Source organism: Calypte anna, chromosome 1 (assembly GCF_003957555.1).
Source record: "Calypte anna isolate BGI_N300 chromosome 1, bCalAnn1_v1.p, whole genome shotgun sequence".
NCBI classification, from domain to species: Eukaryota; Metazoa; Chordata; class Aves; order Apodiformes; family Trochilidae; genus Calypte; species Calypte anna.
The window spans coordinates 187,012,781-187,035,525 of record NC_044244.1 but is presented as its reverse complement, the minus strand read 5'-3'; the positions used below and the strand labels follow the sequence as shown (position 1 = coordinate 187,035,525).

Genomic DNA, 22,745 nt, shown 5'->3' with positions numbered 1-22,745 from the left:
CGTGTTGCAGAGGCACCCAACCTTCACAGGGCTGCACCTTCTGGGGTGAGAGATCAGAGAGTTTTGACCATCAAACATTGATTTTGTTTGGACTTAATTTAGGTAAAAATTATATTTAGGTCAAAGAATTTTCTCCTCATGCTTCCAGAGAGCCAGGAGATACATCCCCCAGCTCAGAGGGCTTCATCCTCTAATGCCCAGCACTCATGGCTGTCACTGTCAGTCCCTCTGGGGCACAGCCTGAGCAGGGCTGACCCTCTGTGCATGCTGTGATGTTTGGGGTGTTCTCAGCATGGTTTTGAGGCTGAGTGGCTTGAGTGTAAGGGAAGGAATTGGGGATTTGTCAAGGAAGGGGAAACCCAGGGAAGGGAGCAGCAGTCGGGGGCAGTGGTACAGGTGGCAAGCTGGATTCCAGAATTAGGCATTCAAATGTCACCAGATGACACAAACAACCAGGCAGTGACAAAACCCCAGGTGCTCCCCCTTCCCGTGGCTGCTCCAATCACACAGCAGCTCAGGGCTGAAGAGTTCTTTGTTCCTGGGGCACACAAAGCCTGAGCTCTCTCCACGCAGTAACTGGCACCAAGGGTGCACCCTCAGCTCTTCCTCTGCTGAGCAGTTTGGGTGAGGCAGCCCTCAGAGAGGGATTGTGTGCTGCCTGGAAAACATGAAGAGCACAGCTCACTGCTTCCCTTCAGCATTTCCTCCAGTGATTAATTACTCTGACAGTCTAAAACTGCACCTTATTTTTAATTTCAGTTGGCTTTATTCCCAGCCGTGGGTTCCTGCTGTGCCTTTCTCTGGTAATTTTAAAAGTTTGTTTTCTCACCACATACTTCATAATCTCATCCTGCAGTTGCCTTTGGGTGATATTAGCAGACTGGACTCTTCTGAAGTCTCTGACAATTGTTTCCTTTCTTCCACCATTTGCTTGGGGGCCTTTTCTTACTCTCTAATTTATCAACAGCAAAAATATAAGAACTATTTCAGTATAAACTCCAGCAATGTGAACTGGATACATTAAATCACTTTCCTCCTCCAGCTTCCTACTGAGTTATTGATCTGAGGATGACTTTCTACCCACACCACTACACTGGGTGCTTGAGTCCAGGTCTGTGTCCATGGTGACTCCTGAATCCTTCTCAGGTTGTTCCTTTCTGCATCAGAAAACTCCAAAGGCTCTGAACTGAGACAAATAAACATGTTTGGCTGTATTAAAGGCATTTGTTTGAAAAGAAATCCCTCACTGGTGTCACTGGCATGGCCTCTTAATGACTGTCCCAAATTCTTTATGGTACCTGTACATATTTTCAGTGCTTGCAGATCACACCAGGTGAACAACATCCTTTGGTCATCTCCCTGCTCTAGGATGCAGCTCTGTCCTAAGTGCTGGTCCTTCTCTGAGGTTACTGCAAGACTGCAAAAAACATCATTTCCTGAAAGAGAACAGAAATACTAATGCCTGTTTGTCACCTTGTGCCTGTTTGTCACCTTTTAATGTTTGTATTAACTACTTTTCGGCCTGTCGTGACTTTGAAAACTCCCTCTTGACGCTGCCAATGCAGGGATCTCTTTCCCTATTTCCTATGTAAATTTTCTGTTCCTTAAAGCTTCTTCTCTATACTCTTTGCTACCTGGTTCCCTTTTCTTCCATCTTCCATTAGCCTTAATTGTTGCTTTTCACTGATTGTTTATTAATCCAGATGGGAATTCAGTTGGGGCAGTTTTCTTTCCTGAAGTCTTGGATCTCCCACTCTAAACTCTGGGGATATTTTCTTTCCACCCTTAAAGTCCAGCCTCAGGGAATGCAGTCTCCCCTTTCAGAGCAGCGTGGTACCCTCAACATGAGCTTTTTTACCTCAGCAGGGGAGAAGTTCAGTGCCAGAGTGGAAATCTCCCAGTTTGAATTTTCCCCTTTTCTCCCTTCCTGTCAGTCTGTCTCCTGCCATCCAGGGCTCAGCTCACATGGGCTGAGCAGCACTAAATCCCATTCCTGCTCAGGAGAGGCTGCAGCACATTTCCTCCCTCAGGACTCCCGTGTGCTTCCTGCTGGTGTACAGACAGGGAAGGGCACAGGGGATTTTCAGGAGTGGAGGGTTGGTGTAGGAATGCCCAGCATCAAAAAGCAGCCTGGGGAGAAGTTTGTGGGAAGTTGCTGTTTCCTTGCTTGGGAAAAGCACAGGGACTGGGCAGGGCTGTGACTCAGCCCGTGAGTCAGCAGGGGCTGCTTGCTGATGAGGCCATGGTGCACAGTTTGGGTCTCCCTGTGCACACCCTTCCTGCTGCCACTGGGCAGTAAAACCCTTGTCCTGCTGCTTTTCCATCCTCACGGAGTCATCCTGGCCCTTAACCTCTGCCCTGCTCTCTCCCACCACCCCATCTCTGCAGCTTTCTGCTTCTCTGTTCCATTCCTCTCTCTGGGCTGCTGTCTCCCTTGATGCCTTCAGTTCAGTGTGGGAGAAACCTTCTACCCTGTTCCCAAAGGAGGGAAAATGCCAGGAGTCAGCAGGAATTCCCTGCAAAAAAAGGCTCAGAGTGAGGACTTGATCCGGATCCTGCCCGAGGCAGTGATGACCTTCATCAGCCACCACAGCTCCTTTGCCAGCCTTAAACGGGCTGGGCCAGTGCTGCAGGTCTGACACACTGGTGCTGAATGCCTGGGCTGTTTACTGGGTCTGTCTGCTTCCCCACAGGCACAGCTCCCTGACATCCCAGTGCCCAGCTCCCTGACATCCCAGTGCCCAGCTACCTCTGACATCCCAGTGCACAGCTCTCCCTGACATCCCAGTGCCCATCTCTCCCTGACATCCCAGTGCCCAGCTCCCTGACATCCCAGTGCCCTTCAACGTGAGAGGTGATGTCAGCTGGAAGGCACTCGGGGGACTCGGGGAGGGAGGGTGCTGGAGGAATGAGTGATGCCCTGAGATGCACACAGCTCACACTTCCTGGCACCACAGCCTTGGATGTGCACTCAGCTCCACGGAGACTTTCTTGTTTGTACCAAATTGATTTTTGTTTTTTTTTCAGCTTGGACAAAGCAAATAATTTTAGCCATGCAGTATTTACATCCAGGCAAGCAGCCAGGACATACCTCTGTCTGTGGTTGCATCCACTGTTAAACAAATATGTCCCACTCTTTTATTTATTAGCCAAACATTTCTACTAATAGCTGAGCTAATTTTATCTTTTTCTGAATTCTGGCTGATGATGACTCTGTCTGGCTGGGAGGAGTCTGAGCAGCACAGTGCCCAGGCCCAGATTGTGGAAAATCAGTGTTAGGTGGAAGAAGGGGCTGGCCATCCACACACCACAGTGTCTCTGGATTTGGACCTTCTCTTTTGCTGTGTCCTCCAAGTAGTGTAGAACCAGTGAAGTAACCCACAAGTGAGCTTATAGGGTGGGATGGAGTGGAGATGCACTCATCTCTGTAAGAACCAGCTGCATCTGTGAGTTTTACCAATGGCATCAGAACCTGATACCTGTACTGCTCTACAAGTTTTTTTCTCAGTTTTAGCTCTTTATCAGCGTTTTGTGTCTGAGTCACAAATTTCTGTGCTGCTCTCCCTTCACTTTAGTATTACTCTCACAGGGCTCCAGGTAAGTGAGGTATCTTGTCTAGCCAAATCTTTAAGGCTCCTTTGCTGTACAGGGACAGTGACAGGTTCCTGTGGGAGGTGATTATCTCACTTGTCTTGAGCAATCTCAGAAAATCCTTCCCTGTATTACATTAATGTATTACAGTGGTAGGTGTAAGATGTTGAGATTATGAGGTAAAACAATATTGTTCTAAAGATGAAGTTATGTTAGATGAGATCTTTCTGGATTTAAGATTTCTCTTACTAAAAGCTCCAAAATGCAGCTCAGTCCTTTTATAAACAGGGCTGTTAGAAACAGAGCAGCCACCATGAAAACACAGATTCTCCTAATTTATCTCCAAACCAGGAATACAAGGAAGAGTCTGTAAGAAGAGTAAAATAGCTGAGTTAAAACCCACGTTAGAACCTAATTCAGGTTCCTTTCCAGCAGTATCTTAGTAGTGCAGTCCTCAAACTCATTGAAAAGGAGGTCAGCTGTAGGACCACTCCCCACCTCTTCCAAAGATTCCATATGAATGTAACATTTCTACCTAAGAGGATTCTAGTTGCTATCAGCCAGCAGTAAGCTCACTTAACCACTGGTATAACCTTTTGTTATCCTTAGTTAGCCTTTAGTTAGCTTACCCTTAGTAACCTTTAGCTATCCTTTAGCTTGCACACACACTGTGCAAGGGGTTTGTCCAGCAGTGAGGCAGTTCTGGCTTTGGAAGGGTCTTAACCCTCTGCATTAATTCTTTCAGACGTGGGCAGAAATGAGGTTACTCTGATTCAGATGAAAACAAAGAAAAGCAGCTTGGAAATAATGAACTCTTCACCCACAAATGGTTGGTTTCCCCCTTAGCTGTAGATTGGAAATTTACAGTATTTTAGCTGCTGAGGCCTCAGGGGACCCTTTTGCTTCTATGGGGCTGTGTCAGTGCAGAGGGCTGGTCAGGAAACTGGTGTTTTCTTCCCAGCACTGCCATGAGCCTGAGGACCTTGAAAAAGTAACCCCCTCTCCCCACGTCCTGTGCACTTCCTTCTTTATAAAACCATGGTATGATGGAACAAAACTTCTTGCTCTGTGATCTGTAGATGCAATATTCCATGTAAAGGCAGGGTATGGAATTTGATTCCTGGTGCAATTGTGCTGTGTCATTTTGCCATCAGAGCCATTTGAGGTGGGGGTGTAAGCAGGGCCCTACCTGCAGAAGCAGGAGCCCAGTAGAACAGGGCATTGCATGCTGCCTGCAGACCTGGGGCACAGCAAGGTGTGTTCTGCAGACTTGCCTCATCTTGGCAAGACTCTGCCTGTTTCTTTATCATTGCTGCTGAGGATTAGTAACTGAAACCAAACTTTGCATTCCCCTCCCTCCCTTTTTTGTTCCCCTTGGCCTGTCGCCTGCCGTGGGGATGGTGCAAGCAGCCACATCTCATGTGTGCCCCTGAGAAAACCACACACATGAAGCAGCAGGAATTCATTGCTCCTATCCAGTACCACCTTAGCATGCCCTTAGTAACTTTGTTTTGCCATCCCTGTAAGGGAAAATTTAAGCAGAAATAGAGGGATGAGTCCCAGTTTTGTGCAAGGTGCTGTGTCTCACTGTTAGGCAGTCCCACCACTGCAGGGTGTTGATCATCTGCAGAGGGATGGGCCAATGGAGCTGATGCCAGTGGGGGTAGAGCTTGCAGAGGAATGTCTGGCGTGCAATGAATGCATTTTCTGCACTTCTCACATCTCTCCCCCCTTCAAGTTTTCATTGCGTTGGAGCCTGCCTACTGCAACAACTCCAGCTCCTGCAGTCTTTATCAGCTGTTAGCTCATCATCTGTTCTAGGTAGGCTTCCAAGTATGCTGAATCAGGTGTAAAGAATGTTCAGTTAGAAAACTATGCACTGCCTGGTGCTGGTGGAGGAGTAAAGGGCTGGGGTGCCCTCCAGGGGGTTCTGGTTCATGTGAGTGCTGCCCAGAGGATGTGATTGTTATCACCAGGTCATAGGCACAGGGGCTGCTGCTCAGGGGCACTGTGAGCAGCATGGTCCAGGCTGGACCATGAGAGTGTCACTCTTGTGCTTTCACTAAAGAACTAAAAGGCAGAGTGAGTCTGTGACTGTTTGTGTAGAGTGTGATAGCAAGCAGCCTGGAGCAGCAGGACAGTGACTGGAGCACTGTCATGGCAGTGACACAGTTGGCCCCAAACCTCTTCTGCCTCCTGATGGAGGTGAGACTAAGAGCTCCATCTCCTAGATGCTGACACTGAGCTTAAGAGTGGCAGAACAAAGTTACCTTTCCTTGAGTGCCTGCAGCTGGGAGGGGATTCATGGCTACAGATCTTGAGGATACACAGGCTTTTAATTTTCTTTGCAAAGCACTGCCAAAGCCTTGTATTTTGTCATTAGTGCAGTTTATGAGGGTCCCAGTGTTATGTGCCAGCTTCTATGATTTATTTCTATTCTGGTGCACCTGGGGAGCTGTAACACCTACCCTGAGATCTTGAGTTTTCCTATGTGGAAGGAGATCCAGACATGAGACACGACAGCCCTGAAGCTGAGTGCACCCTGAAGACCACCTGATGAACCACCACATCTTTAGGGACCACAGGGGTTACACAGCCCAAGACAAGTTAATACCATCTCCCATGGAAGTCAAGTCAGACAGCTCTGCAATAGATCTCAGGTAGAACACTGAAATGTCTGACCCATCTCTTTTTCTGAGCAGTTTTCAAAATCAGGAGGCTCCCAGGTCTGCTTTAAAGAGGCTTCAGGTTTTGCACTTGTAATTTAACCTGCAGTTCCAGCTTGCCACCTGTTTATTTAAAGCACTAATTTAAGGCTTGTACTTCCTTTCACTCTACTGTTAGTTCATGTAACTAAAAGCACTTTTGCTTTTGTTTTTTAGAGAAAAGACTTTGTCCTGGCTTTCTGACACCAGAGTTATTCTGTGAACTCCTAAGGACAGAAGCTGTGCCCTGTACTCACAGTAGTGACAGGATCCTGGGACTGGGGATTGTGTTCTTCACATCTGAATCTTTCCCCAGGCAGTACTGGCCAAGAAGCACCAGATGTGGAAAATATGATATTACATTTATGCCTAGCAGCAGTTGCAATCTGTATTTCAGTAACAAGGCCAAGGTCTAAAAGGAGCATGCAGAAAGACCTGCTTGCTCTTTCCTCACACAGACAACACACTCAGATTTTCATGAGCTAAATCCCTGTGGTGGCAGGAGGACTTCAGATTCTGTCCAAGGTTTTTCTGACCAGCTATGGACATCCTGGGCTCACATTACATCTGGTGCAGATACAGAGGCATATCTGGAGGATGCCATCACGTCCTCACTTGACCATGTAGGATGCTGTAAGTCACACCCTTGTGATGTCTGCTGTTCTGCTTCACTGCTGGAATGATTGGGCTCTGTGGAGGCATCTCCCCTGCTGATCTGAGTGGCACAGAGGGCGTTAGAGCTGGGGTGCATTGTTGGGACCTCACCTCCATCCACTGGATCTGACCAAACCTCTCACAGAACATCTCACTCCTTGGTGCCAATACACACTGGAGAGAGGCAGTCCTGGGTGTGGCTGCTATGTTGCTTCTAGATTAAAGCTTCTGGATCTGGCCAGCAGGTTTAGCTTTCTCAAGTATTCTGGCTTTCTCATTCCCTCTTCTGAGATGATGCAAGCCTAACAAGTCTGTACCTCTAATTTTGTTCCCACCCATCAGTCTGTCAGTGCAGATCTCACTCCTTGTTGTCAGGCAGGATCTAGCACAGGGAGCTCTCAGCATTGACTGAACCACAACACACATTTTTTTTTAGTCAGTATTAATACCTAGAAGAAAAGCACACAAGTGGGTAACTTTCCTGCCCAAAAGAGTTTTAAGGTATGAAAAAACTGCTGGCACTCTGACCAGCTAACAATCTGTAAAACAAAGGCAATTGCATTTGAAGCATCAGGTTTTTTTCATAGTTGTTTTTGTATTAAAAAGCCTCTCTTAATTTTAAGAATGAAAGGTTTTGAGCTTTCAACACATCTTTAAAGAATTCATTCTGGTAGTTAATCATTTGCACTATTAAAAAGTTCTGTTGAACTCCTGTTCTAAATCTATTTTACTGTTATTGCTGTGCTTGTTTCTAGTAGCCTAAAGATTAACAGGGAACTCTTGAGTCTGAAGGCTGTGAGAAAGTGACAAAGGACATAGCCTCTGGATTTTATTAAATTAATTCAGTCCTGGTCCAAAAGGTGTTACCAGCCAGAGAGCAGTATGTTTGGGTGCTTCACCATTCCCAGTTGTCATTCTCTTGTCATTCTGACTGTGCACCACAGACAAATTCCTCTATCATTTTATGTCTTAAAGCTCCCCATCTTTTTCTCTTCAGATTCCATCTGTGATCCACTTTGAGGCATGTGCTGGCTGCTGGGGGCAGAGACTGCAAGTGCAGCCAGGAGGAAAGGCAGGTGAGGAAGGAGAGCTGACAGATCAGCATCCTTGGCAGTTTGAAGGGGTTAGTGACCTCTCACTGGCCCACCCGTCTTTGCATCATGGCAGAAAGGGAGCAATAAAGCAGTACTATTGGTGGGGACTGTTTATTGTCCCTCTGCCCCCCTGGCCCTTGAATCTCTTAGTTTTAGCAGGAAAATTGTTTCATTCCTGCTTTTCTCCCTAGCACAGCACTGGGCTTCTTTCCCAGTTTTTAATCTAATTTTACAAAGAAAGTCTTTCCCCATGAGACAGTGAAGAGGCAAATGTACTCTCTGATGTGCCCTGGTGTGTCTGCTGGCACTGCCCTGTGCCAAGTCCAGTCTTTGGTATCTCCACTGAATCATATGGTGGCTCTCCAGTGGGACTCCTTGCCCTTGGAGACAATTTCTTCTTCCTTTCATTTGCAGAAGAATGGGACAGTCACATAGAGCACTGGGGTCCCACACAGAGGTCGTGGTAAGAGGCAGGAGATCTAGCTTGGAAAAATATTTGGAGTCAAGAATGTTTTGAAAGACTAAACTAGAGGGGTCAGGCATATGAGGAGAAAGATCTGCTATTTGTAGCAAATCCAGTGTCAGCCATGTGAACAGAGAGACAGGGCTGGAGGCACAGTGTGGGAAAGTGGGCAAACAAGCTGAGCAGCTTCTTGGTGGCTAAAGGGTTTGGATAGCATACTTATCCAAATGAGTTTTGCAGGGAGCTAATCTTTTCTTTGAGACATTGCTCTTGGTGCTTGAGACCCTTGGGGAAGGGCAGAATTTGTCAAGGAAGATGGAGGCAGCTTTCCTCAGCTTGCTCTCATCTCACTTGACCCATCACAATCCACCTCCTGGGTTTCCTCACACCTATTTCTATTCATTGTCCTTCCTAACTACCCCAGTTTTTCAGGAATTAACTCTTAGTTTTTGCCCAACATCTTGCTTTTCCTTTTGGTCAAAACCATTTTCTGGATCCTTACATCTTTTCTTGCACTTTCCTCTCTCCAGTTTCTGGTTTTAATCTCTTTACCTGAGACACTTTATCTCTGGTAAGCCATGCAAACTCTGTCAGTTGCCTGCAGCCTCTCCTGTCCTCCCACACACCTCTGTCTGCCACTGACAGATCACTTTTCTCTTGGGTCTCTGACCACATCACCTCCCTCTCTACAGCTCCCCTGGACTCCCTCTCTTCCATCACATCCAACAAGGTGCTTGCCAGCACTGCTCTCACTGCTGGGCTTCTTACAATCCTACCTGTCAGTGGGTTTGGAGGAGGCAGCTGCCTCCTGCTGCTCGCTTCCAACTCAATCTGCATTTTTCCAGATTCCTTCTGCTCACATCAACAGCCTTAGGGCTTTTTTAAGTCCAACATTAGTGTTGCCTTTTGCATCATTCCCTGTATAAAAGCCTGTAATAGCAGATAAGCTACTGGAGCACTGAGTTGGCAAAACCTCTGACCAGCTCTGTCTCACTATGCTTCACTCTTCTGTCTGTGATCCCTTGGCTGAGAGTGTGACCTCCCTGGGCCGGGCAGTCTTTTGGCCTTTATCTTCCAAGCACAGTGCCTGCCATGCTGTGGTGATAACACCCAGTTTCTCTAGTAATAGGGATGTCAACAAACCAGAAAAAAATACCCAGCTCCACTTTCAAGGGTCACAACACCTATCTTAAATTAGAAGGGGCCTCTCTTGGAGAGAAAATGGGATTGGGAGCAGGGGAGTGGAGCTCCATGCAGGCTTTCACATTTATGCTCTTCATTGGAGATGAAACCCTCAGGCTCTTGCTCTTCAGTTTGAATCAAAAGTTATCTGCTTATAAATACAGAGCAAAACAGGCAGGCAGACCCAGCCTCACAGCCTGAAATGAAAGAGCTGCTCAGAGTTTCAAAAAAGGAAGTAGGCAGCCCTCATGGCTTGGAAGACAACTTGGGGCTGTGTATCCCAATGAGACAGAGGTGATGCTTTGAGGGAGGGGGGTTGATGCATAGATCTAGGACAGAGGCAGGATGTTTCCTGGTGAAAGGCACTGATCTGCTCATTTTGAGCCACCTCATGTGGCCTTTTCATTGGATTGGGACCATGCTAATCCTGGGGTAACGTGTGGAGTGTGTAAAGACATCGTCTGCCCCAGGTTTGCCTGCAGAGCAGGGCTTACAAAAGTATTTTCTTCAGCTGCCCAGATAGTTGCAAATCTGAGATAAAAAAATATTTAATAGCTAAGGTTTACCTTCAGTTCTTGATTTCCCAGGAGCCTTTTTACATCCATGCAAATGAAATTTTAATCTTGTGTTTTGGAGCCAATGTTTTCAGATCAGGCTGTATCTGTGAGTTCATTTCCATCATCTTTCCTGAGCATGACTAACTCTTTCTGTCATGGCTGGGTAACCAGGCATCTGCCAGCACCATAACCAAGCCCACTAACTACGTTTCCTGTTGCTCTCCAGCCTGTCCACCCTGCCTCTGTCTCTCCCAGCTGATAGCACCACACCAAGAGGTGCTGGCTTATTTCCCTGCCTTTATATTACTAGAATTTATCCCTGAGCAGAGGAATTATAGTATTAGAGTCCAGTCTATTTTTAGTGCTTTTACAGGGCAGGCACTTTAACCACCACCTGCTGTCCCATTTTGCCATCTGCAATATAGACCACTCCTCCTCGTCTGCAAAGCACTTGAGGGTTGGTAGCACTTGGAGATTTTTGCTTAGAAATAACACTAAGAGGATAAAACAGCTTTGGCTAAAAGGGACCTGTGCCTTATTGGCATCCAAAATTGTTGGCAACATATCTGATCATATTTAATTTCTTGAGTGGGAATAACACATTTTCTTGACTCTGAGGAACTTCTCTGCAGTCTCCTTTCCATCTTTGCATCCTCACTATTCTGAAAATATCAATTTTCCAGTCACTGAAGGAACACAGCCTTTACCCAGTCCTGATCAGAAACGCAGAGGAGCGATTTCATTCTCTTTAGGTAGATTTTTTAATATATATATAGTTCTATAGTTTTGATCAAAATACTTGGCAGTGGGTATTAATTGGGGGTATGTGATCCGAGGGTCTTCTTCCTGCTGCCTCTTGTTAATCTCTCCTGAGAGAGGGTCAGCCCAAGAGAGGTGATGCTGCCCCCGGGAGGGTTTCGGCGCTTCCCGGAGCGACGGGAGGACCGTGCCTTGCCCGGGTGCCTCAGCAGCGCAGGGCTGGCAGCAACAGAGCTGAAAAACAGGAGCAAAGCGGTTTCCCAGCAGTGCCGATATCCTGCCACCTCTCTCCTCCTCTCTTTCCCTTTCCCTCTTCTTCTCCCTTAGCCAGGCTCACGTCTGGAGAGGGCAGCTAACTCCAGCTTCGGGAGGGGGAATCGGGCTTTGCAGCATCCCCCTGGCAGCCCCAGGAACATTTCTGGCTGCGTCAGCCAAAATTCCTGCCGGGGACTCTGCTGCAATGCAGCACACCACACCACACCACACCCCCCGCGGGCGCTGAGCCCCAGCCTGGGCAGCCGGTGCCGGAGCCCCACACGGCTCCAGGATTCCCTCCGCCTCTTCCCACCGAGCCCCGATGATTCCCGGTTGCTCGGCATTATCTCCTGAGGGCACTTGGCGTCCGCAGCGTCTGTCAGCCCAGCCCGGCGCACGTTCGCTTTCCCAACGCGCTGCCTCCCCGAAAGGATCGGCTCTGGTTTCGTGTTTCATTTCCCTCGCACGCTACACCCGAATTCCAGAGGCTTTCTGACCTCGCTGCTGCATGGACTCAGAGCACAGATCCCTTCACGCAGCCAGCGGAGGCAGCCGGGGCTTCCCTCGGCTCCAGGGAGTGGACCATGAAGACGTCAATTGTAGTTTTGCTTTGCGTCTCGGTTTTCCCAGGCTTTTCCCAGGGCAGAGTTGTTGGCGAGGATGAAGCTGGTTTTGCCGAGTGTAACGTGTTCTTCCCTGGACAAGTCCCACCCGAAGGATTTACGGAGCAGTTCCACGTGAAAATCTGTCAGCAGTATAACAAAGAGCCACGTTTTGCGACCCTTTACAGCACTAAGGACAAAATCCCTCTTTATTCAGCTTTTAAGTATACAAAGCCAGCCCAAACCAAGGAGGAGACCTGGCTGGTCGAACCGCAGGTAAGTCAGCTTTTCCTTTGCTGAGAAGCAAATATTCCCGGAGAATATTTCCTCTGGGGTGAAGCTGGGAATGGGATTTTGCAAAGGAGCTCTGCTTGTTGAACTTAGTTTGATATTAATTTAACACAAACAGAACTTATTCTTGTGTTTGGAACTGAGTGAACAATTAGTTCCTTGTCCCACAGAGCTCTTAATGAAAGCTGGGGGGGGGGGGGGGAATCTCAGGAAGTTGCCTTTGACACCAGGATGTACCTGTCCTGGCCAGCCAGCTCCCAGGGGCAGGGAGCTCAGCTGGTGGGTAGCAGGGTTAAACATTGCAGTGTCAAATTGAAGTTTGCCCTGTTGCCAGCATGACTGCAGTGTTGATAGGAGTGTTTTAGCTTCAGTGCACAGGAATAAAACATCCATTCATGGTTCACCAAGTTGATGCTGCAGCTTTTTTGTTGTGTCCCTGTGTTGCAGATTCTGGTAGGGAAATGAGTTGCCATGTCCTGGAGCATGCAGGCTCCAGTCAAGTCAGGAGTGTGCAGGATAAAATGAATTTTCCTAGGCCCTCAGTGTTTTTTGTCTCCTCTGACACTTGGCATGTTTAAGCAAGTCCTTCAGGCTGCTAAATTTAAAGGACATTCTTAATAATGGCTGCTGCTCTAAAAGGATATGTACACTTTACCACTCATGTTAATTTTTGCCAAGTTTCAGGTTTTTCAGCAGCAGTGATGAGTATTTTAGCAAACATTAAGCTACCTCCCATCTATTGAGCTGAGGAAAGATTGACAGCAATGCCAGGGAGCTCTGTCAGGGCAGGAACAGCTGCAGTGGCACAGCAGCAGGTTGGGAGCTGGAATGAAGGCTCACTCCTATCCCAGGAGAATGGCTGCCTTGCTCATTTTCCATATGTGGAGTGATGAGATCCTAGAACCACAAGATCGTAGACAGTGAAGACAGGAGATCCTACATCCCTGTCTTCACCTTGGACTCTCTCTTGGCTCAGGACTGGGTCTTGAGTTGCAGGGATTTCCAAGACCTTTTGATCTGCTCTCCTTCTGCTTCAGGTATGGGGATGAGGGGTGTCTGCTTGTCCTTTTGAAACAGAGGGCAGCTTTTTGTCAGACTGCCATTATGTAATTGAGGAAGGATGATGAATTTTTAAAGCACAAAGAGGACCTAGAAAATTGAGGATCTTTTGCCAGTACCATGGAGGCAGTGAGGCAAAGATGAAATCCTTTCCAATATACCTTGCCTACTGACACCCTTTGTCACCTCTAGCCCCATATCTCCTCCTGCTTTCTGTGGTCTGACTCACCAGAGCTGCCCAGAGAGGCTTGGAAGCCATTCCTGCCATGGAGCAGCATCTCCACAGCAGCTTTGGTTCTCCAAGACCTCCATCCAGCTGGCTCTGCTGCCCTTCCCAATCATTCTTCACTCCTCATTTTGTCATCATCCCTGCCAGCACTGCAGAGCCCCAGATCTTGTGTCTTCTGCCACCAAAACCTACTGCAGCCCCAGAAATAATTGGTCAGGTGCTTTCTTTAGTTGTTTTGTCTTCTCCAGAGCACCCCCGTGGGTTTCTGTGGGTCTATCCTTAGGTTACACTCATGGGTCCCCTTCACTTGTTGCAGAAATGCAGGTGTTTCAGAAGTGGGAGGTAGCAGCTCTGCCATTCACTGGGTGAACATCAGTCTGGGACAGAGAATACAGGGAAAAAGCAAATGGCAGAAGAATCTGTAAGGGGAAGAAATGAGGACTATGACAAATTCCTGTAACTCAAGAAACAAGGATGTACACCCCTCTCAGGCACTGCCACAACAGATCTGGGAGGAGAAAGGGGTAAAAAGATTTCACATCCATAATGTGTGTTCTTATCAGGGCTAAGTCAGATGGTTAGGAAAGGTCAGATGGCTGCTGAGGAAACCCACAGTAACACCTGCTCTGCAGCAGAGCCCCATGAGGTTACATTGCCTGTTCCGTGGGTAATTTCCTTGCCAAGACATGGATATCTGGGTATGAGCAGGCTCAGCTACACAGTGGCATGTGCTTATGCACATGTATATGCACATGAAGATGCAGAAACACAGCAAGCAGAAAGAAATCACTATAAAAAAACCTCTCAGCACTCTCGTGAGGGCCTCAGAGTTGTCACGTGCCTTTTTTTGAGTAATGATATAAGTGGTGAGGACACAGGCTCCCTCCCTGCCTGCCTACCTCCTCAGGAATGTCTGCCTGAGAAACAAATGACAAAATGCAGTACAGAGGCAGGAACTGGGTGAGAAGTGATAGTAATGTCACTGCCACCCACTGCCAACTGACAGCTGGAAACAGCAAATTAACTCAGCAATTAATGAAAAATTAGAGAGCAGGAAGGGTAGACTGATGAGCAGGTTGTCAGTGGGACTCCCTCAGGGTCAGGTATGAAAATCTGCTCTGCCACAGATTTTCTAGGGTTTGAGAACAAGTCATGTAGGTGGCTTTCACCTCATTTCATTTTGGTTGTCTGAAAGCCTATGGTTTTGACCCTTTCTGTATCTTAGAGAGAGATGGAAAAATCTGGAGTTGTATTTTCTGCCTGGATGAATCACCTTCTGTTTTCTTTTATTTGATGACTACCACCAGCCAGGTGGGATTGGCATTGCCTAACTATAGTATAGCTACCTCTGAGCTGCTCTTGCCATCTGTCTTGGTGTAGACAGTCAAGAGAAACAGGTACTTCTAGAGCCACCCATGTGACTGTCCTACAACAGAAACCTTGGCATAAGAGGTACTGTGCCTGCTCCCTGACAGATGAGTCCCATGCTGAGGCTTGATGAAAAATTCGCTCTGCAATCAAAGGTGTAAGCTGAAGTTCACCTGGGGTCTGAAGTGCTAGGGTGTCCTGCCTTGTTAATAACCAGGCTTTGTGGAAGCTGTCTGCCCTGATGACTGGGTGCTGTATTACTTTCAATCCCCCTCTCTCCTTTCTGTGAACCTGTAACCCCCCCCTTTATGAAACATGCCAATATTTTTAGGTGCTCACATCTACACAGGTGTTGAGATGCATTATTTATTTTTAAATCCCCAGCCTATGAATGGGGTGTTTACCTGTCTGCTTGGATCTTGCCCTTATTTCTCCCAGGTTATTTGGAAAGGTGGCTTTGTGGCTGACTCTGGCTGCAGGTATGCTTTGGCAGTGACACAAACTGAAAGCTTTTTGAAGCAGGGAGCTTGCAATGCAGATTAGAGGCAGTGCTGGAGACAGCTTGCCTTAGAGGCTGGAGTAGGCATGAAAACCTCAGTTACACATGCGTTATTACAAACCATAATATGAGTTATTATAAGCTCAACTCGGTGATGTCAGAGTCTTATGCATGAACAGCGCACAGCCACATTTTTATCATGGCCTTTTTTAATTGCACCTAACCAATCCCAGTGGTATGTGCAGAAGCCTGCAGCTGAACAGGTAACTGCAGACATATTTTCTTGATAGGCACCTCAAGGTTTGCATGCGTCAGCTCCTAAGCAGAAAAAAAGAGGTTTATTACCATCTGCTTCATGCAGGCTATGGATCTCTGCCAGGAGGCAGAGCTGACTTGCCTTTGGTATTTCCTTGTGGCATGGCAGCTCTGCCATCCTCCACCTTTTCCCTTCACTTCCCAACAAGGTGGGAGGATCCTGAAGCAGGAACAGGGCTGCAGTGGTGCCATGGGAGAGGAGGGCTGAGTGTGTCTGGAAGGGTGTCAGGCTGAAAAGGGCCACAGCCTGGGGGGCATTTCCACTCCCTCCACACCTGCACAGTGGGATTAAATGCACTGAGTGCATCCCTTGTGCCATGGCACAGCTCTGTCATCCCATCAGAACAGGGAGAATGGGTTGGGGGGCCAAGAAGGGACAGTGATTTTTGTGGAAAGCAAAATGTCTGGCCTCATCAGCCAAACCCTGTGGGTTTGGGGTGTCTGAGTAAAGGGAGCACAGAATAAGGCAGAAACAGTACAGGATAAGTCTTTTTTTTTTTAAAGAGGTGTATTTAGAAAAAGCTGTGACTTGTGCCATCAGCATGTAGGACTTGCTGTGATTTTTCCAGCTCTGAAGCAATAAACATCAGCTGCTTCGAAATAAAGTGCAAGAGACCTCCTAGCAGAAGAGGGGGGTAATGCAGCATCTGCAAGGGGCAGTGTTGGCACAGGCACCAACCAACCCTGGTCTGCAGGGGCTTGGCTGATGGAGGAGGCAGCCAGAGATCAATCCCAAGGTGAGAGTGATGGATCCCTGCTGGCAGTCGCTGGGATTGGCCCTTCCACCTCGACTGTCAGCCCAGGCTGGGACAGCGCTGCAGCGAGGTGATGCAGCATTAAGGGGATGCAAACTCTAGTCAAGGTTGCAAGGATGTAATTGGACATCTCAGTGCATTGCAGGACAGCCAAGGGACAAGGAAGGATGACTGGGAAGTGATTCAAGGTAGAAAATGAATTATCTGCCATAAATGTCTCCAAAGTACATATCCTGTGGTGCAGTAAGCAATCCATAGGTCAGGAACAAGGACAGTCTGTTTAACTGGGCCAGCACAGTCCTGGGAGCTGAGGGCCATGGCCTCTGGAACAGAGACTACAGGAGGCTGTGACTGCCAGACACTGTCTGCCACCCCTGAGCTTCTCCTGACATGCTCACCCTCTAATTTGGGAATGAAAATTACAATTTATCTGGCACATCCCCTGAGACAGCTGCAGGCAGTGTCAATAGATGTGCCTAAGGAGCAGACAGAGCTGTGGCCACCTGAGAAATCCTTGAGCACACCCTGGCATTTGGTGCTCCTGCTCATTACCTTCCTTTGCATGGCTCCAGGATGAATTCCTGCTGCAGCAATTACTACCTCCAGCTCTGCAGCACAGGCAGACACAAGTAGGTAGCACAGATTCCATCAAGGACCTGTGGTCATGCTGTCCTTGCCCTTGTTACACCAGGAGGTGTAACCATCATTAAGGATGGGGTTTAGAGTACTAATGACAGGCCCTGAGAGAGCTATAGGAGCTTTCTTGTGTCCAAGGCAGGGAAGTTCACGTCAGCTGCCATGGTGCCTGGCTTCATTCTGGCTTCTTACACAACTGGTGGTGAGAGATAAATGCCTTCTCTAGACCTCTAAATATACCATGATAGTTTTTTGTTTTTTTCATGGCTTGGATTTGATAATTTGGAGGACTGAATTAAGGTGCCATGGTAGATGCTTAAATGAACTGAAGGAACCACCACCGTAAGTGGTGAGAATGTCACCCTGAATCAAGCAATCTGTTGGTCTGAAAAAAACTCTTCAAGAAAGAAAACCACAAGTTGGCAGCTTGGTGCAGGATTGCTGGAGGCCATGTTGTGTTGCAGATTGGACTGGAGAGCTGCAAGCATCCTTTGCAGCCTAAAGCAATGTGTTTGGCCAGGCTGCAAAGCAGACTGTGTGCTCCTCTGAAGTGCTGCAGGGAAAGGGAGTGGAGGATGTGGTCACAGCGTGCAGTAGCAGTTATAATGGAAAATATTCTTCAAGACCCATTTTACACTTCACTTTCTAGGAAGGCAAAGAGCACTCAGTAACTCTCCTCTCTCCTGTCATTTCAGATAGATGATCCAGGAAATGACCTGCATGAGATGGTGCATGAAGCTGATGTTGTTGGCACAGTGTCTAACCTTGGTGCAAACCAAGCCCTGACCTCAGACTATGTGGGCTCTGGTTATGAGAGAGGGATGCTCAACCCCAGCTTGCTCAATGAGGAGGATTTCCAGATGGCCACTTACACGCTCACAAACGCTGTCCCTCTGAGCCCATCTCTGAGCAAAAGCTGGCATAGAGACATAGGGATGGTGGTGGAGCAAGCTCTGGTCCCCCACTGCTCCAAGCAGAATCATCTTTATCTCCTTGCAGGTGCAATTCCTTCCAGTGTCCGAGTCAAAGGCAAAGTGTCAGTGCCAGAGACGCTCTGGCTGGCAGCCTGCTGTGATGCTCCAGATGGATGGTCCCTGGGGCTAGTGAAAAAAACCAATGATGAAGAGAGCTTGGCAGACCTCACGGTGAGAGAGCTGGAAAAGCAGCTTCTATCAGGAGTTCATTTGTTCAAAGGCAGCTGTGGGGAAGACAACCGAAGCCAGGGGAAAACAGAAGCAATACTGCAAGCTGTTAGTCAGATCCGCGCTGGAGAGCAAGTAGGAACAAGTGACAACGAGGAGGCCAAAGACAGTGGCTTGGTGAGAAAAGTGGTTGGCATCATTGCTACCCCTTTCATCAAACTTCTGGAACTCCTCATCTACCTGTTTGTGGAGCTGGTGAAATTTGTGTTTTATTTTCTGTGGCTTGTTATCAAGCGGCTTGGTGGCACAGTTCTGGATGGAGTCTACAGCCTGTGGAACGGGGTGGTGTCCTACCTTAAAGCCATCAGCTTGGTGCTCATCAGCATCCCCTATGACTTGGGAAGAGTCATCATCAACATCTTCCTGGGCTGCCTGCAGATTGTTCAAGATGTGTTATTCCTCACCTACAGGGTCCTCTGCATCCCTGTGGGGTTTGCCCTTCACCTCGCTGCTTTCCCATACCAATCCATCTGTGCCATTCCCTCTGTCCTCAAAGACCTGGCCACTGGGATCGGAGGCACCTTGTCCCTGGTCATTGATGCCACAGCTGCACTTCTGCATGGCTTTTATTACCTGGCTGCTCACATAGTCAAACGGTTTGTCCCTAAAATCTCCTCTGATGACTGATAGGGATGGAAACCGAGGCTGCAGAGACATGGACTGAAGGAGGAGTGGGGAAATGCTTTAAGAGATGTGGCCAAATGCTGTCAATTTTGTTCTGGTATTTATTGTAGTGACATTAATAATGAACCTAATGGGGAGGAAGAGGGAGGGCTGAGGTAACATCACCAGGGATGCCACCATTGTAGCTCAAGTTCTGTCTGTTGTTAAGTGTTTGGGTCTTATGGGTGCAGGCCACAAAGTTCCTGTGATTTGCAGATGTCAAGATGCTTCCTCTGGGAGATGCATGCTAAATGTGGTACGAGGTATTTCTTTTCAGCTCTGATAACACTGAGACACATGCAGTGAGCTCTGCAGAAGCCTGGGAGGAGGTGGCAGGGAGCCTGTTAGGGTCTGGGGATGATTTTAGTTATGGAGGGTTTTCTGTGATCTAGAGAAAGGAGAAGGAAATTAAAGTGCAAGGGTTGGGGCTGGGAAACAGCAGGGAGCAGGACTGATGGGGGTGAGATCCTGCTCTTTGTTGCACTGCTCATTGTACCAAGGTCCCTCTGGTGGAGGGGATGTGACTGGATGTATCTTCCAGTCCTCAGGCTTTTCCCTGCAGCTGAAATCACATGGATCTCGCTGTGAGGAAAGACCTGCTGCATGTCTTTCACATGTTGGGAAAACATTTTCCCTTAGCTATCCCAAGGTTATCTTCTCTCAACCCTTCCTTGCTCTCTGGTGACCACTGAAGGTCTAAGTCCTGAAGCTTTAAGATACAGCATTCCCTGAAGGGAATGTTTCTAAGCCTCTGAATGTCCCAGCCATGGAGTACTTGTGCCTGGTCTGAAGTCCAGCAGCATCCAGGAGTCACGCTTTTGGCTTTGAATCATTTCCCACCTGCTGACAGCTCCCCAGTCATGCAGCAGTATTTATGTGCTTGAGACCTCCATAAGATGATTCCCAGGCTGCTAATGGGTGACACCACAGCTGTCATTGTGAGCCTTGCACTGAAACACACCTTGCTGGGGAAAGATGGTCCTCCTGGGCTTCCCCCCCAGGGCAAAAGAAAAGCAGCTCTTCTCTTTCCACTGGTCTGGGTTGGTGTCCTACAGAAAGAGGGAACATTTGCTTCTCTGAAGTACAGAGAAGTGGTCAGACAAGTGAGAGATCAGGTTAGGAAACCAAAAGCACAGAGAAAATTGGATCTCGCAAGGGGGGTTAAGGACAAAGGACATAGGTGTGTAACATAGGTGTGTAAATGATGAGAGGAAGACTAGAGAAAATGTGGGCCCACTCCAGAAGGAAACTGGAGAGCTGGTCACCCAAGATGTAGAGAAGGCTGAGATACTCAATGACTACTTTGCCTCTGTCTTCACTGGCAAGGACTCTGGTCACACCCTCTGTGTCACAGAAGCCAAAGGCAGGGACTGGGAAAGGGAAGATCCTCCCACTGTAGCTGAAGAGGTTTGAGACCACATAAAGAACCTGAAGGTGAACAGATCCATGGGACCTGATGGAATTCACCCACAGTTCCTGAAAGAACTGGTGGATGAAGTTGCAAAACCACTGTCCATCATATTTGAAAAGTCATGGCAGTCAGGTGAAGTTCCTGCTGTCTGGAAAAGGGGAAACATAACCCCCATTTTCAAAAATGGAAAAAAAAGAAGACCCAGAGAACTCCAGGCCAGTCAGTCTCACCTCTGTGCCTGGCAAGACCATGGAGCAGATCCTCCTGAAGGCTCTGCTAAGGCAAGGAGATAACAAAGGGGAAGCTGGTGAGAGCCAACATGGCTGCACTGATGGCAAGCCCTACCTGACTGATTTGGTGGCCCTTTATGATGAGATCACAGCCTTGGTGGACAAAGGCAGAGCAACAGAGATCATCTACCTGGAACTGTGCAAAGCACTCAACACTGTCCCACACAACTTTATCTCTAAACTGGTGCAATACGGATTCACTGGATGGACCACTCATTGGATAAGGAACCGGCTGGATGGTTGCACCCAAAGAGTTGTGATCAGTGGCTCAGTGTCCAAATGGAGATGTGTGAGGAGTGGTGTTCCTCAAGGGCTGGTACTTGGACCAGTGCTGTTTAACAGCTTTGTCGGTGACATGGACAGTGGAATCAAGTGCACTCTCAGCAGGTTTGCTGACAACACCAAACTGTGTGGTGAAGTCAACAGCTGGAGGGAAGGGATGACATCCAGAGAGACCTTGACGGGTTTGAGAAGTGGTCTCATGCAAACTGCATTAAGTTCAACAAGGCCAAGTGCAAGGTTCTTCACCTGGGTCAAGGCATCCCAGGCACAGATACAGGTTGGGAGGAGACAGGAATGTGGACAGCCCTGAGGAGAAGGACTTGGGGGTGGACCAGAAGCTCAACATGAGCCATCAGTGTGCTCTCACAGCTCAGAAAGCCAACTGGGTCCTGGGCAGCATCAAAAGAAGCACAGACAGTCAGGGTAGGTGATTCTCCCCCTCTCCTCTGCTCTTGTGAGATCCCATCTGGAGTATTGTGTCCAGTTCTGGAGTCCCCAGCATAAGAAGGACATGGAGCTCCTGGAACCTGTCCAGAGGAGAGCCACTAAAATGCTCAGAGGGCTGGAGCACCTCCCCTGTGAAGAAAGGTTGAGGAAGTTGGGGTTGTTCAGCCTGGAGAAAAGGAGGCTTTGAGGTGACCTTATAGCAACCTTCCAATATCTGAATGGGGCCTACAAGGAAACTGGGGAGGGACTTTTTACAAGCGCATGGAGTGATAGGGCAAGGGGAAATGCATTTAAATTGGAAGAGGGTAGATTTGGTTTAGACATTACCATTTCTTACTGTGATGGTGGTGAGACACTGGCACAGGTTGCCCAGGAAGGCTGTGGATGCCCCATCCCTGGCAGTGTTGAAGGCCAGGTTGGATGGGGCTTGGAGCAGCCTGATCTAGTGGGAGGTGTCCCTGCACAGGGCAGGTGGGTTGGAACTAGAGGATTTTTAAGGGCCCTTCCAACCCAAACCATTCTATGATTCTTTGACATGGGAGAGGAGATGTCTGGGGAGCATGGGCAGGGATTTTGCTGCTTTTGCACAGGGCAGTTTGATGTTTTCATAGTCCCTGCCTGGAGGAATAGCCAGAGCTGGGCAGGAGCCAGCCCTGGGCAGGGCAGGTGGGTCCCCTTGGTGCTGTGCTTTGAGTGAAGCTGGCCTGAGGGATGTCAGGGCAAGTGGTCTTGTAATCAGAAGAGAAAAGACAGAGGAAATAGGATACTTGAGGTGAGTTACTTGCACTTGGAGGTCCTGGCAGCAGTCATGGAAGAGGCCTCTTTCACCCCTGAGAGGAAGAGAGGTTTGTGTGGCTGTTGCAGCTGCAGCATCCATCATGTCCAGGGTCAGTGACAGCCCTAACAGTACAACCTGCTTTCCCCCTCCTTAGCTGCTTCCGGAAACCTGTAGGAGGGAAGAAAAGGCTGTGTTTCCTCTGTCTCCCTTGGGGCCTATGGATGAGAGGCAGAAGAGGGAATCTGTTGTGCTTATTTTGCTGTGTAAATTCCCTGTTTGGTGAGCCCATGTGTAAGGAGACACGTTTATGTCAGAGAGGAACCCAACCCCTCTTCTCCATGATTTGTCCTCTCTGATCATTCTTCATCTCTTCTCCCCACTGGTGTGAGCCAGGAACCCTCCATGTGGGACACTGAAGCTGGGTCATGTATGGAGGCTTTGTAGAAGACCCCATCAGGGGGCTGCAGCTGGATGAGGGGCACAGAGACATGGACACCTGCTGCTGGAGGAGGGCACAGGAGTGCTGCCTTTCCTCAGGGTTTGCCTCAGCAAGGGGCTTTGGATCTCTTGGTGCAGTTGCCTGGAGGAGGGAGGTTCTGTACCTCAGCAGTGTTTGCTCTGGTTGGACTCCAAGGGGCACTTGGGAGTGCCCAAATAC

General features: G+C 48.4%; 1 protein-coding gene across 1 annotated transcript; it reads left to right on the top strand.

The window, feature by feature from the left end:
* The first annotated feature begins 11,154 nt into the window (after positions 1-11,154).
* Positions 11,155-22,745, top strand: ENDOD1 (endonuclease domain containing 1). Its single transcript, XM_008500523.2, has 2 exons — positions 11,155-12,138; positions 17,710-22,745. The coding sequence occupies exons 1-2, from the start codon at positions 11,845-11,847 to the stop codon at positions 18,841-18,843; spliced, it is 1,428 nt and encodes a 475-aa protein (XP_008498745.1). The 5' UTR covers positions 11,155-11,844; the 3' UTR covers positions 18,844-22,745.